This window comes from Lonchura striata, chromosome 7 (genome assembly GCF_046129695.1).
Source record: "Lonchura striata isolate bLonStr1 chromosome 7, bLonStr1.mat, whole genome shotgun sequence".
NCBI lineage: Eukaryota > Metazoa > Chordata > Aves > Passeriformes > Estrildidae > Lonchura > Lonchura striata.
In genome coordinates, this window is record NC_134609.1 from 19,987,045 (window position 1) to 20,002,342 (window position 15,298).

General features: G+C 49.4%; 1 protein-coding gene across 6 annotated transcripts; it reads left to right on the forward strand.

Moving 5' to 3' along the window:
• Positions 1–1,735: 1,735 nt before the first annotated feature.
• SLC68A1 (solute carrier family 68 member 1) lies at positions 1,736–15,250 on the forward strand. 6 transcript variants are annotated; one of them, XM_077784673.1, is made up of 10 exons: positions 1,778–1,816; positions 3,071–3,141; positions 7,531–7,799; positions 8,250–8,329; positions 9,140–9,589; positions 10,459–10,576; positions 11,513–11,633; positions 12,352–12,523; positions 13,065–13,258; positions 13,473–15,250. In XM_077784673.1, the coding sequence occupies exons 3-10, from the start codon at positions 7,635–7,637 to the stop codon at positions 13,724–13,726; spliced, it is 1,554 nt and encodes a 517-aa protein (XP_077640799.1). In that variant the 5' UTR covers positions 1,778–1,816; positions 3,071–3,141; positions 7,531–7,634; the 3' UTR covers positions 13,727–15,250. The 6 variants fall into 6 exon arrangements, with proteins under 6 accessions (XP_021392017.2, XP_021392020.2, XP_077640800.1 ...); XM_021536342.2 differs by lacking the exon at positions 3,071–3,141 and having other exon boundaries at positions 1,736–1,816; XM_021536345.2 differs by lacking the exon at positions 3,071–3,141 and having other exon boundaries at positions 1,736–1,816; positions 11,537–11,633.
• The last annotated feature ends 48 nt before the right edge of the window (positions 15,251–15,298 follow it).

Genomic DNA, 15,298 nt, shown 5'->3' on the forward strand with positions numbered 1-15,298 from the left:
CCTGTGGTAACCAAGGCAGCAAAACATGCCTGAACGTGCTCTTATACCTTGAGATAGCAACAGGAGGCTCATTCCTTCAGCAATTACATAACATGCTCAGACAGGGAACAAGGACACAGGTAAAGAAGCAGCTAAAATCAGTACATAAAGCCAGCATGGAAAATCACCAAAATCACTTACCAAAACTTCAGGCTCTTTTTCAAGTCAGCAAAACTTAAAGAACTGTAACCTTTAAAGTAACAGATTAGCATAAAAAAGAAACCCCCCCATTAAACACTACAGAAAGAAACCCTCCTCTTTTCTCTTAGTACTACTCCCCCCAAGCTTTTTACTCACACTCAGCCACTAAGCTGGTATTTGTACTCACAGCTCATCTAGATCATAATTAAGTAAGAAGCCATATCAGTGGCTCCCATCAGCACTACCTTATTGTAAGCACCTGAACTGTAGTGGACCTTTGCAGACAGAAATCTCCACAGGAGTTTTAAATGGGTGACTCCTTCTGCAAGGTCAGCTCATCATCACCCAACACAACAGCAGCAGTAGTGCAGCTCCTTTGGGTTGCTTACTGATTCTGTGATCTTAGAGGTCTTTTCCAAACTAAATGATTCTTTGATTAGTGCCTTATGCCTTGCTCTGCTGCAGGTGATCTCAATAGCTGAAGCTAAATACCTACAAATCACTCTTTAATTACAATCCATGTTGATTACAATTAGTTGTCTGGCTTTAGGAAGTTATAAAAGTGACCTGCTTAAGAGCCTACTAGTAAGTCTAATGTGCAAAAACATTGGAAGGTAATAGGGTGCAATAATACCTTTCTGTATACAGCAATTGGCTTTTGCCTCAATTTTTCGTGGTGAAATTTCCCCTGGTGAAATTTGAGAATAGATTAATGGAAGCAGCTGTTGCAGTGAGAGATGGAAGGTGATGCATATCCTGAATATAGGAGTTGCTTCTTTGAGAGAAAGGGCCACAGGGAGATCTTAAATGATAATGGACAAGGATAGTCCCTATTTTCTGAAATACACAGGATGAATGGAAATCAATCATGGGAGAAAAATGTAAGTCTCTGATTACTTAAGACCAGAGACAGGATATTTGCTGGATTACTACCACACCTGTCCAAGCAGCTATGCATATATTTTTGTGGCACATGCTCTTTGGGGAAGAGGAGGCTCAGGGAGGACCTCACTGCTTTTTAGAAACCCTGAAGGAGGTTGTGATGAGGTGGAGGCCAGTCTCTACTACTGTGCCTATAGTGAGAGGAACAGAGGAAATGTCCTCAAGCCGGGACAGTGGGGATTCATATTAAATACCAGATTTTTTTTTTTTTCCCTGCTCGAGTGATCAGGCATTGATTGGAATTGGTTGCCCAGGTGGTGGAGGGGCCATCCCTGGAGATTTTAAGTGGCCTCTGGAAATGGCACTGGGTGATACGGTTTAGTGGCTTACAGGTAACAGTAGTGGCGCTGGGCTGGCGGGTGGACTGGATAAACTTGAAGATCTTGTCCAATATTGATGATTCCACGATGATTCGACGCTTCCCTGGCTGCAGCGCTGGCGTCCCGGCCAGGCCGCGTTTCCATGGCGACGGGCGGCCATCGAGAGGTGGCGCCGCTCCAGAGAGGCTCGCGCGGATGGGGCGGGGATATGCAAATAAGGGAGCCGAGTGACCTCACACGCGATGGCTGCCGGGAGGTGCCGGCGGCTTCACTTGCCAGGACACAAAATGGCCGCGGGGCGGGGTTGGGGACGCGCATGCGCGGCCGCGCCGTGTGACGGCGAAGCGGCGGGGGAGCGCCGGTGGCGGACGCAGGTAGGAGGCGCCGAGGCGGCGGGCGGGTTTCTCTGCCGCCTTATCGCTGGCCCCGCGTTGTCTGCCTGCCTGCCTGCCTGCCTGTCTGTCTGTCTGTCTGTAGTGTGGTACGGTGGCGGACCCCTCGTCCGCTCAGTAAGGTGCTTTGGGTAGGGTGGGAGAGCCACTACCTCCCGGGGGGGCGCCTCTGTGGGTTAGGGAGTCCCCCCTTCCCTGCAGTGGTAGAGGCCTGGTGGATATTCCCTCTGTTATCGTGGACGATCCCACTTTGGGCCGGGGGTGCCGTCGCTCCGTGGTCTCGGTGCCCATGGGCAGGGGGCTCAGTCCTGGAGCGGTGGGGTCTGACTCCCGGCACGGAGGGGCGGCTCTGGCTTTGCCCTCTTATCCCCGAGTGTGCCGCGGGTCTCTGCTGTCCCCGTTATTCCTTCCCCTCACCTGGCAGGCTTCAACCCACTGCCATGGAGCTCCTCAGGGAAGGATGGCAGTGCCTGTGGAGAGCTGAGGGAAGGATGGCAGTGCCTGTGGAGAGCTGAGGGAAGGATGGCAGAGCCTCTGGAGAGCTCCTCAGGGAAGGATGGCAGTGCCTGTGGAGAGCTGAGGGAAGGATGGCAGAGCCTCTGGAGAGCTCCTCAGGGAAGGATGGCGGTGCCTCTGGAGAGCTCCTCAGGGAAGGATGGCAGTGCCTCTGGAGAGCTCCTCAGGGAAGGATGGCAGTGCCTCTGGCTGGCCACCCCTTCCTCTACCAGGGTTGCCAGGCCTCCCCTCAGCGTGGAGGGTCCCTGTGCATGTGGCATAGGGGATGGCAGCGCTACTTGGGCATGTCCAAAGTCACGGTGTCCCCATGTCCAGCCTGACCCCACAGGCATTGCCTGGCTCCCTGTGCTCCTGTCCTGCACGTGGGACGCCAGGGGCTGTGGCTGGTGACCCGGTCAGTGGCATGTGGCCCTGTGGCTGCAGCTGGGTGCTGCAGAGGCATGGTGGCCTTGGGAGGTTTGCTTAGGTGAAGAGACTCCCTGTCCCGGGGAAGCTGTGTAGCAGAAACTCCTGGTGGCTGCACTTGACAGAGTGGTGAAAGTTGCCTCTCACCTGGAGTTTCCTGTTAAGTCATAACAAAGAACAGGCAGAATGTGTGCAGTAATCCCCTCTTGTAGCTCTAGACACGGGATGTTGCAGGTTGTTGAGGTAAAAGCCTTGCTAAGTTCCAAGGCTATGAGATCTGCCCAGTTATATTGACAAACCTTGTGTTTTTATTAGGGAATGAGATCTGATTGAACAAGATTGCTCAGCTGGAGCACAGCTCCATGGAAGCTACCAGCTGGTTCAAGGTATTAATTGTCTGTGTGGCAGTTGTGTTTGCGTGTATGAACTCAGCAGGGCTGATGGAAGCACATGATTGCTTGTAATAAGAAGGGTATTACTTAACCTCATGATGCACAGTCATCACTGATTGTTGAATTGGTAAACAGTACCGGGAAATGCCCTCATAATCACTTTCAGTCATGTTTCCATGCCTGATCCAGGTGGTTTCAGAGTTTTCATTTCTTCACCCATCAGATACAAGGCTGCTGGGAGCCTGCTTTAGGGTGTTTGCTCACATTTCACACAGGACTGTGTTTAATGTTCCCTCAGAGTCCTTGTTACTAAGGGATTATCTGAGGGTGTTAGGAGGGTTTCAGGAGAAGTATGGAGTGGAGAAACTGAGAGCCTTGGAGTTACATTCATCTCTAAAAGGGTGCACAAGATCAAAGTTTTGTCATAGGAGCTTAAATTTTGTGAAGTGTGTATCTAGGAAGGAGCTTTCCTGGGACAGAAATAGGATTTTGAGAGGTATTTTTTGTTAAAGCAGAGGCTCTTTTGGTTTTATTTATTCAAATAGCTCTGTGGAGGGGTTTCTCATTTTCTGACAGACTTCTGCCAGAATCCAGGTAGTTTGATGGGGTGAGGACCCTCTGAGATATCTTGTGTTGTGGAGGTGTCCTGGGGTTCCATGTGTGGGAGGGAAGGAGTGTGCAGAACCTGGTCTGTGCTTCCAAAATGGGCTCATCACTGACAGATAACCCTGACCAGACAAAGACATCCATGACTGTCACTTGCAGGCTCTGGGAGGAATTGATGTGCCCAGCACCAGGCGTTTTGCTGGGACAGGTCACAGGACATCAGCTCCAGCCCAGCTTCCCTGTGAGTGGGGCTGGACTGCCAGCAGCCCGGTCCTGTCTGGCTGTGACAAATGCCTATAAATGGGGTTTTGTCTCGGGTGGTTTTTCCAGCTGCTGGGTGGATTTATTGTATGGCAGTTGCAGACATACAGAGCTGGCTTAGTAAGCACCTCAAAACCCAGAGGGTTTTGCAGCAGAGGCAGTGTAGTGGCAGCTCAAGCAAGCACAGACATATCCTGAAGTAGTATTTGGGATTCCAGCCTGCATTACCCACACAGGGGAGAATGAATACGAGAGTCATCCCAGTACTGCAGTCAGGTCTGCAGATGGTTGTTTCAGGTTGCTATGTGGCAACTTCAGCACATAAAAATCATCTGGCCCTGCTTAAAAGGCTGGCTTGAGGCAAGATTCACATGTATGGCTCTGCTGCTGGCTCAGTAGAAGTGGCTTCAGCTGTGGAAGGCTGGAGCTCTGCCTTGTTGTAAGGCCAAAGCATTGCTGAATCACCACGGGACACAAGGACTCGTGCATCCAGCTGTGAGCTGGCTAGGAACTTGGAGCATATGTGTGAGCCCCAAGCTGTGATGTGTTCCAGACACAGCTGTATGCCAGCACTCTCAAACAAAAGTAGTGCTTTCCTGGTAGCCAGTATTCCAACATCCTCCTCCGGAAGATAAGATCTGTGGACGTCACTGGCAGGAGCCAGATGTCAAATGAAGAGGAGGAAGTTTCTCAAATAAAGACTTGTTGCTTTTTAATTTATGAGCTTGTTGCTTTATGACTGTGTTAGAGGTTCAGCATGAATGAATGATAGCTATTCCCTCCTGCAGCTCCTTTTCCCATTACTTCTTATAACCTCATGTTGAAAAGTTCTGATATACTCCATGAATAATTCTCCATCCCAAGGAAAAGGTTATGAAAATACCAGTGTGGCAGTAACAGTGCTTTGGGTATAGAAGTGAAATCTGCTTTTTGCAGACAACTGTGATTTGTTTCTTTTTAACTGCCCATTTGCAGATGAGGAGGGAAATCTATCAAATGACCTAATAACTAGCCTAGCAAAAGTGACATCACTTGCAAATATCAGCTGGCTGGAGAGGTTGCACATCTGTGAGGGAGTGATGAGGGAGCAGAAAGAAAGGAAGTGGAACTTCACCCTCTTTGAACAGCGCTGTAGCATTTATATGACAAAATGAGGTGTTTCTGGAAATTTTAACAGCTGTGGTTTGTGCAACATGTGCTCAGTGAAGCACTTTTTGGATGGGGACAGCATGAAGTGCAGCACTAAGACCAAGGTTTGTGCGGGCTCTGCTTTCACATAGGTTTTGGATAGCAAAGGCAAGCTTAGGATAAGAATCTCCCTCATAGTAGGTCCCACTGTTGGTCTGTCTCTCCCCATATCCTGCCCCACGGTGGCAGCAGATGCTGTTTAGGGGGAGAGCAGATGAGTCTGGGCACCATTGGTGGCCTTTCCACTTGTCCACCCCCAGCCTGCACAGCTGTCTTGGGGTGGTTAGAGGGGATTTCCCAGCCTTGTTCCCTTTAGTAGCTGGTTTTTGTACAGCCATTTTCTGTGAACTTGTCTAATCCTTTGAAGCTGCTGCCCAGCTCTCCAATACCCTTTGGTATCGAATGTCAGGTGTTTTACTACCTGCCAGATAAAGAAATATTTTTGTGTGCTTTAAGCTGACTTCCTGCTAGTTATAGTGTTCCCATTTCTTGTGTCCTGAGAGTTTCATGAATGGGCCCAGAACTATGGTGTCTTCATCTGCTCTTCAGTCAATCCTCTACAGAAGGCTTTTGGTGACAGAGGACTTACCTCTGGGACAATTGCCTTAACTCTCTCTCCTTCTTAATCTTTGTCTTTATGCATTGGGACTCCTTTCCAATTCTTGACCATACAAAATGAAATTTCCCCTTGAGGCTTGTCTGTCTTTAATTATGTCTATAAAGGTTCATTGTCTGGCTGAATTATCTTCCAAGCAGTGTCTTCCTTTTTTCTGGCCATGGGTTTTGGCCTGGCAGGGATGCAGAATGTGTCTGAGCTCCACAAGGGCTCTGCAGTTGGATCCAGTTGAGGTCTAGTGCTTTGGCTAGGAGTGGAACCGAGGTGCAGTTTCAATCTAGTGATGTAATTGATTGGAACAGATGCTGTTCCTGCTCCTTCTGAACTAGTTATGAGGAATTCCTTGGCCTAGGCAGAGCAGATGGCTATTTTTGCTTTTCTAATCTTGCCTAGAAGTGGTCAGACTCATGGCTTCAGGGAAATGCTGAATGGGATTGGCGTTTCATCAGGTTTCATACCCAGACGTTTATTCTTCTGCTTGATTTCCTGCTTGGACTTGCTGCAGCTGGTGTTGCAAGCCCAAGAGGATGGTGTGGTGTGTAGGTTCCTATTTCTTATGTGTTCAGTCTTATCCCACATTGCAAAGCCCCCATGATGTATCTGAGTTGGGTGAATGCAGACCCCGGACAGGAGTGGCACACAGCCCTTTATCTTGCTTTTGACAGTGCTAAGATAACAACCTTGTCAGCCTTCATGTGTGTGCTGTGAACAGGGCTTCTCATGATGGCATGGGCTGGAGGAGCTGGCTTGTACTGATTTAAGAAACCCTTTTGTCTCACATAAGTGATGTGTATTTTGCCTTGGGTCTGTAGCAACTGACATGTGAGAGAGAGCTCAGTCTGAAAAGCACAAGAGAACGTTTCTAGCCCCAGCTCCTGGCCATGAGCTCCGGTCAGTGCAGGTGTGAGGAGTCCTCACACTCAGCCCCTTGTGAACATAGAGCAACTTGTTCTGTTCTAAGGCTGCCGTGACCATGTTTTATTTCTGTGTATATTGCTGTCCAGCCAAAGCATCTTTATTTCAGACTATGGTCCTAAGACATAGGACACTCCGAGACAAGCTGGACAACTGCTAAGGCACTTCTGGTCACTTTTATTTCATGATGGCACTTTTATTTCATGATTTCATGTTCTGGTCATGTGTTTTCATACCAGAAAGCAGCAGCACTGCTCACCATAAATAACTCCTGTCTTAGCCAGCCCAGGTGCAGTAAGCTGTGTCTGCCTGGGGAAAGCATTGTGCACATGTGAAGTTACATCACAGCTCTTGTCATTTTTATTTGGGTAAAAATTTACATTAGGACCTAAAAATACCAGTGACTAGGTATGTTTTCTGAAGGCTGCTTTGTTGTTTGTAGCTATCTAGCTTGATTCTTTCTATGACCTTGCCTTTAAAGAGCTGGATTAATTGTCTGCTTGCTAGATAACAAAGAACATTATAGGGTAAAGGACAGGGCAAGCTGCTCAGGAGGAAGCAGTCATACCCCCAGGATCCCATGGCCTGGCTTCAGCTTAATGAAAACAGCTTTAGTGCAGCAGACAGTTTCTAGTCTCTTAAATCCCCTACAATCCACTTTGTAGCAGCTCCTCAAAACAATAAGAGTTCTGATCGCTACATACAAAGATTTACCAATTAACTTGATTCACCTTTTACTTAATTTAAAAAAATGAATCTGTTTTCATTTTATTTTATTTATTTATTCTCTTCTGCAGGAGCAACAATGGATTGGCCCCAACAAAGATGTAGTAGGTGTTGGGAGAAGACATCTCACCTGAAATGGAGGTGATCGAAGGAGCTGAACACTGACTGCACCAACATGGGGCTGCGACTGCTGGCTTGTCTTTTCCATTTGCCCACTGCAGTGATCTATGGCTCTCTGTCGCTCTTTGTTTCCATTTTGCACAACGTGTTCCTCCTGTACTATGTGGACACCTTTGTCTCTGTTTACAAGATTGATAAACTGTCCTTTTGGATAGGAGAGGTTAGTTTTTTTCCATTGGTTTCTGCGCTCTTTTAAGTAGGAAATTCTGAAACCAAGACTGTTCTTTGCTAGAAATGTGAAAACTGTTAGTTATAACAGCAGTGTTCCCTTTTGGAGAGGGAGAAAGGGAGCCTTCCAAGTGCTAACTTGGGCTTTTCAGTTTTTCCCACTTATATAAAAATAGAACAAGCTGGGACAGAAAATGCAGAGACTTTGTTCTTAAAGACTGCCTTTCCTCTGTGGCTATTGGGGTGTTTCACAGGCAATGAAAACCACTGGCCTTACTGCCAGTTGCCCCAAACAGAGGCATGATACAGTGGTGATGGGGCAGGGAAGGTGTGCTGGGACAGTTCCTGCTGATGGCTCACCATGCCAGCTCAGCACTGTTCGCTTTGGTGACAGAACGGAGCTGTCCTGTGGTTTGTTTCACTGTCCTGTTTTCTTTCCTAGACAGTGTTTCTGATCTGGAACAGCCTCAATGACCCTCTGTTTGGCTGGCTGAGTGACCGAGTATTCCTTAGCACACAGCAGTAAGTGAAGTTCTGCTATCAGAAGAGTCTGGGAAGTTGTTTAGTCTCTGGGGAAGATGATGTCAAATTGGCAGCTTTAAAATGATGCCGTGGGAATGGCTTACTGGGCATGGAACTCTTAAATACCTCCTATTCATGGCATCTTTGAAGTTCAGTGCTCATAAATGTTTTTTTTTTCAGTACTTGACTGTACAGAGAAAGTCACACACGCCTAATGGGTGGATGTGACCCTAACCCTGAACAGTCATGAGTGGTGCAGAATCTAAAATATGGGCATCTAAAATCTCAAGCCCCTGCTATATGAGTAAGTCTGTTAATGAGATGTCAGAGAGTTTCTGTACATGGTTTGGGAGGCACAAGGGGGAAAAGTACAGTTATTTCAATATGGAATGCCTCAGACCAGTTGTTCCCAAACTCTATAGGATGGGAGCTGAGGCAAGACAGCTCTGTATTGTTGGCCATTAACATTTTTCATATATTTATGTCAACATTTTAATGAAAATCATGGTGTGGCTTCCTGCAATTAATAAAATCTCATGAAAATCATTTACATTCCACAAAGTGCAGACAGTACAGTACTATCAGGGAGAGAAATACTCTGGAGAAAAAAAAATTCCTTTTCTTTTTGGTTTTCTTAAACCTATATTTTCACTGTTAGCTGAGAAGGTATCTGATGTGGGTGGTTGTTACTTGAACAAAAGCTGTATTTGTATCTATGCCACTTACATTACTTCCTTGGAGAGGAAGGATATGTGATCATGCAGGGTTTTGTCCAGCTATGTAAAATATCTTTTTTTTTTCTTGTTGCAGGGCAGGAGCAGAGATTTCGTCCCCTGAAGTAGTTCTGAAGAGGCTCAGAGCACTAAGCCACAATGGCCCTCTCTTTGCCATTTCTTTCCTGGCTTTCTGGGTTTCCTGGGCTCATCCTGGTTTGCAGTTCCTCCTTTGCCTTTGCATGTACGACAGCTTTCTCACCATGGTTGACCTCCATCACAATGCCTTGCTTGCAGACCTGGCTGTTTCAGCAAAAGACAGGACTAGCCTCAACTTCTACTGCTCCCTCTTCAGTGCTATAGGCTCCCTGTCTGTCTTCATGTCCTATGCAGTATGGAACAAGGAGGACTTCTTTTCTTTTCGCATATTTTGCGTCCTGCTGGCCCTCTGCTCCATTGTTGGCTTCACCCTGTCCACACAGCTGCTCCGCCAGCGGTTTCAGGCTGATGGGAAAGCAAAATGGGACGAGGAATCAACCCTGAAAGGGTAAGGGTCATGAATTCTTAGCAGGGGCAAAGGCCTGGCATACATTTGCAGCAAACTAAATGCGTGAGAAGATCCAGCACGAGGCAAAATGTGTTAATTATCTCTGGTTCTTGTCTATTGATAAAGTTTTCAGGATCAGCTGTCACACTGGCTCCTCTGAAAATAGAACAAAACTGTCTTGTGTCAGCCATAGTCCAAACTGGAGGCAGAGGCCTAACCTGATATATGGCCATCCAGTGTTTGGAGCATGAAATGAGTTCATGTCTGGAGCACCCAGTGAGGCCTGTGAGTGGTAGAATGTCAGAAGCAGCTTATGAAAGCATTCGTGCTTGGGCACGAGACCACATTGCTACCCCTGCCCTACAGAATTGGACAAGTGAATGTTTCTCCCTGTTAGTCACTTCAGGTGTCTGATAGTAGCTGGGCTGTTGGTAGGCCACACCAAGCTGATTTTTCCTGTTCAGCTCCTTCCTTGGGCTGCCTCACTTGACATCTCTTGTTATGAGCTGCCAGCATTATGCTGTAGTAGCAGCAGATCCTGATGAGATGTGCCAGGTGAGCTAACTGCAGGGACATGGAAGAGGAATGCATGTATAGTGGAATGGCTGATAAGAGGAGAATGCATTTCTGGACAGAAAGGTGAATTTTGTGTTAAGAAGATGGATGTTCTTTGGGAGACTGTTGCCTGTGCTTCTTACTAGTAATAAGCAATCCTTGTTGTAGACTCTACTGTTTTGATTGGTCCAGGAATATGAAAGGTCGGGATGGGAGCTGAGGAGAGACAGCTTTGCATCTACAGGGGGAGAGCTGGGGACTCTGTCTTGGTGTGAGGGATTTATGGTTGCTTTTTATCCCTCCTTTTCCTTCAGGCTGTACATTGAGAAACTCTCCGTCCCCCAGGAGAAGAGGATCACCCTGGCAGAGTATCTCCAGCAGCTCTCCCGGCATCGCAACTTCCTCTGGTTTGTCTGCATGAATCTTGTCCAGGTAGGCACAGAAGTGACACGCTGCGGTTCAGAGGATGAGCGCTGGCTGTGGTGCTTTGAGATGGATGATTCAGCAGTATGTGAGTTCCCGAGAAAGGGCAGAGATGTTCCCAGCACCCACTTGCTCTTGGAGCCTCCTGCACATGCTGGTTGATTCAGCAGCTGGTAGCCACTCTCCCTGCTTGTGACTGAGGATACTTCCTGAGCAAGCTGTGGGTTGCTCCTTCCTCTCTCTGCAGCATAGGCTGGGTTATGGGGGCTGACTGAGCTCTGTGCAGCCCATATGGGGTGCAGAAGCACAGGGCCTGGCTCACAGAAGGGATGAGTTTCAGAGTGCTGTTTGCTGGCATGGCTGTCAGCACAGTCTCCTTTCCCTTTCCGTTTTCCTGAGGCTCACATCACTGTTCTCACTGTCCAGCTGGATCCATCTCCCAGCTGGCTTTTACCATTTCTGTTCTTCATCATCTTCAGTGATGACTACCAAATGCTGGCAGCCTGCCCAGCTTTGTGTGCCGCAGTCATGGCTCCCTGAGGATCCCTCAGTTCCCCTCAGGCAGGCTCTTGATGCTGGTCTGCATCTTTGTGTTCAAGCCTCACTGCCTTACCAATGTCCTCCTGCCAGCTGCTGCCTCCCTCCTGCCATGCCACTGTCTCCCCCAGCCTCATGGTGACTGCTGTTACCTGCTGGCCCTGTCTGCCCTGGCAGCACTGTGCTGTACAGCTGGGCAGTGGGGCTGACTTCGGGCACAGAGTGGGCATAGCTGATGGCATTGCAGCTCTGCAATCTCAGCCAGCAGTGCTGGAAATGTCACAGCTGAAGTCTTGCTCTGCTGAAGCACTCCAGGCCTATCCTGCATGATCCTTTGGCATGGGGCTCCTAGGACAAGAGGGCTGTTAGCTTTTTCTGTTCTTTCTCACTGCTGTTCCTGCTGACCAGCTCGTCTGCATGCTGCCTTCACAGGTTTTTCACTGCCATTTTAACAGCAACTTCTTCCCTCTGTTCCTGGAGCACCTGCTGTCAGACCAGATCTCTGTCTCTACTGGATCTTTCCTGCTTGGTGAGTTTCAGGTGGGCCTGCAGGGAGCAGCTGAGTCACATAGGACCTGGCCCGAGTCTGGGTTTGCCCTTCCCAAACTCCATCTGGGGAGAGGTGTGCTCACATGCAGGACTCTGGGCTGTAAGATGCACACATACACACACCCCACGTGTTTCCTTGGGACCTCTGAGTTGTCCTTCCTGGGCACAGAAGTAACTTGGAGCCTTTTCTAGTAAGGACCAGCCTGGTGCTGGACACCAGACTCTAGAGAGCTATTGCTGTCAGTACTAGAGGCTGCAGGATTCAGTATTCCCAGGATGCAGCAGAGAACACAGCCCTGGATTTTATCCCTTCTGCAGCATACAGACCATTTCCAGGCTGCTACAGATGTGTGGGCATTACCCTGGGAGGGTTCTGTGCAGGCCAGGTCTGGTCAGGCAGTCCTGTCTCTCTGATTTCTGCTCCAGGGCTGAGTTGCAGCCTCTGCATGACGCTGGGGCAAATCTTTTCTTCCTCTCTGTCCACGAGGTTGATGGAAGAAGGTCTCCCTCTGTAGGAAAGAGTGTGGTATGCCACAAAGCCATGGAGTAAATCTGCTGCAGCCTTCTGTATATGCAGAGGAGCTACTCTGTTGTCCTGCTGGCAATAGCCAACCTTGCTGTCTCTCTTGGTATCATGTCTGGGGGCATGGTGGAAAGTGAAACTCCGTCAAACTGTTTGTGTATCTGTCTCTGCTCAGGTGTTTCCTACATTGCCCCCCATCTCAACAACCTCTACTTCCTGTCACTCTGCCGCCGCTGTGGGGTTTACACTGTGGTGCAAGGACTCTTCTTCCTGAAGCTGGCTCTGAGTGTTGTCATGTTCCTGGCAGGACCTGATCAGGTGTATCTGCTCTGCATCTTCATTGCCAGGTAGGCAAGCACTTCTTCTGCCCTCTGCTTCCTGGGAAGTAAAATGAGTTGTCCCTGGTTTAAGAAAAGGAGTGGAAGGCCGGGAACAGGGGGCAGAATCATACATAAGCCATGTGGTTTCCAGCTTTGACAGCATATGGGACAGGTCACTGCAGAATCCACAGGCTTGCCCTGCTGCAGAGTGAGGGAGGCAGTGATGTTCAGGTCACAGACAAGCAGGACTGGTGGCAGCTTGCACCTGCACTTGCCAGCTGCAGAGAACTCTCCTCTGCAGCTCTCAGTGTGTGCTGCAGCTGCCTGTGAGTCACAGGTCCAGTGTGTCCTATCCCCAGGCCTGTCTGTGTGGCAGGTTAGGACTGATCTGAGGTGTCACTGCAGGGTACAGTCTTATTGATAGTGGTGTTCCTCTCCTGTAACTAGGGCTTCTGAAGTTTTTATTTCAAGTGTGGGGAAACCTTTTTCACCCTTGCATTTTTTCTGCTCTGTCACATTTTCCTGTCATTTGATAGCCTTATTCAGTGCTTTGCCTATTGTTCTGCAGCAACCGCGTGTTCACAGAAGGGACCTGTAAGTTACTCAACCTGGTGGTCACTGATTTGGTGGATGAGGATCTAGTCCTGAACCGTAGGAAGCAGGCGGCCTCAGCCCTGCTCTTTGGGATGGTGGCTCTGGTCACCAAACCAGGCCAGACCTTCGCCCCTCTGATTGGCACCTGGCTGCTCTGTGCATACACAGGTAAGGATGCTTCTAGGGAAAGCAGTGGAGCAGGACAGGGCAGACCTGTGAGTTCAGTGTCTGGCACCTTGTGCTGTGCCCTGGGTGGGTGCAGAGGGCTCTTCAGTTGATAACCTGTGCTTGGTCTCTGCATCTCCACGGCTGGTCACGCAAAGAGAGTGGACAAAGATCCAACCCCACTGCCCCATTCTCACAAACTCTTCTCTGACACCAGGATACGACATCTTCCAGCGCAACCCCCTGAACAACGTGGTGAGTGCCCAGCCGAAGCTGGAGTCTGCCGTGGCCTTGGAGCCAACTCTTCGCCAGGGCTGCTTTTACCTCCTTGTCTTCGTGCCCATCGCGTGTGCCCTGCTGCAGCTCCTCATCTGGTCGCAGTTCAGCCTGCATGGGAAGCGGCTGCAGCTGGTGAAGGCTCAGTGGCAGAGCCTGACACAAGGCCAAGCACCAGAGGTCAAAGCAATCTAAGGGTGCCTGAGCCCCCAGGATGCTACTGGTTCCAGGCTGGTGCTGGAGGGCAGGTGAAGGGCAGGGATGGTGGGCTGAGAGAGCCTGATGTTCATGGTTCAGCTGTGAAACGCTGTGATGCCAATGTTTGCTCATTCCAGGTGGTCATCACTGGGGAAGGCAGAGAGGTTCAGCATGTGAGGGGCCTGAGACAGACCACTTGATCTCAGGAGCAAGAACATTTTATCCCAGCTTGTCCAGGGAGCGGAGAGCTGCTAGAAACAGACACATCCCCAATGCACTTCTCTGTGCTGGGTGTGGCTGTGGGGAGCCACAGCCTCTCCAGCTGAGCAGGAGACTGCACAGGGGGTCCTTCCTCACTAGAGCCTTTCACTCTTGTGGAGTGGGAGGCTCCTGAGGGACCAAGTGACCCAAGGGAATGATTGCCAAACAGGAGCAGGGATGAAAGGACCTTGAAGGCCTTTCCCAGTAACTGGTAGAACCCTTCCACTTGCAGTGCTGTGGTTTTTGGACCAAATCCACTCTTAAGCATTTGTTGTTCACAGGACAATATCCTGCACATCCAGGATCTGCTGGGTGGGCTGTTTTATGCTGAGGTTCCCTTCTCTGTGGTCTTGTACAGGGAGTTGTTGCTGGGTTTGAACTGAGTTCAGAGCCTTGAGCTGTATCATTTCACTGGGCATCCCATTGCATGTGTCTACCCCTCACTTCCTCTCTGCAGCCCCTTCCACTCAGTGCTGTCACACAGCTGTACCATGAGCCCCCTCCCATTCTGGGCAAGGTGAGGGAACCAACCCCTAATCCAGCCACTGGAAGTGCCTCCCTGCCCAGGGCGATCCCAGGTGACCCAGTGAGGCAGCCTGGTGCCCTCCCCTCTTGCAGGAGAGCACAGCCTGGAGGAGACACCAGGTCTTGCTTTTGTGCCTTTGATTCTTCTTTGGAGCCTGTCTGACACAGTACTGGGCAGTCACAGGATTGGGATTTTACCCCTGTGGAGAGGGGCAGACATCTCAGCTCCTCTGTGCTTGAAACAGTGCCCGAGTTAGATCATATCACCTGCTGAGAGCAGGTCAGAGAGCTGCTTAGCCAGGGACCCAAGAGCAGGTGCTTTGGTCTCCTTGGTTTTGGCTGAGAGCAGAGGGACAGGTTATCACCAAAGGGGTCCCTGAGGCAAGGGAGTGACTCCTCAATCCCTAGTGATGTCTTTGGGGGCAGGCAGAAGGGATGTGCCAAATCCTGTGCCTGCCTGCCTGCTGCAGGAGGGAGGTTTGGCAGGCAGTGGTGTTTGAAGCTGTTGCATGTTGAGGGATGTTCTTTTTTTAGTGCCAGGTTCCCTCTGGGGTCTCAGCCCACCAATCTGCCATCTTGCCTCAGGACATGGCTGCCTTCTGTCTTGGACCAAGATATTCCTGCCATGAGGCTGCTGTAGTTCTTACTGGTTCAATCATAAGTTATTTCTGCAACTTCTAACCAAGTTTGAGAATGATTCTCCATTTCATAAATTAAAGATTATCTTTTTCTGAATTGCTTGATGATTTTCTTCTAGCCAGTGGCTCTAGCCTGGCTGGGTGA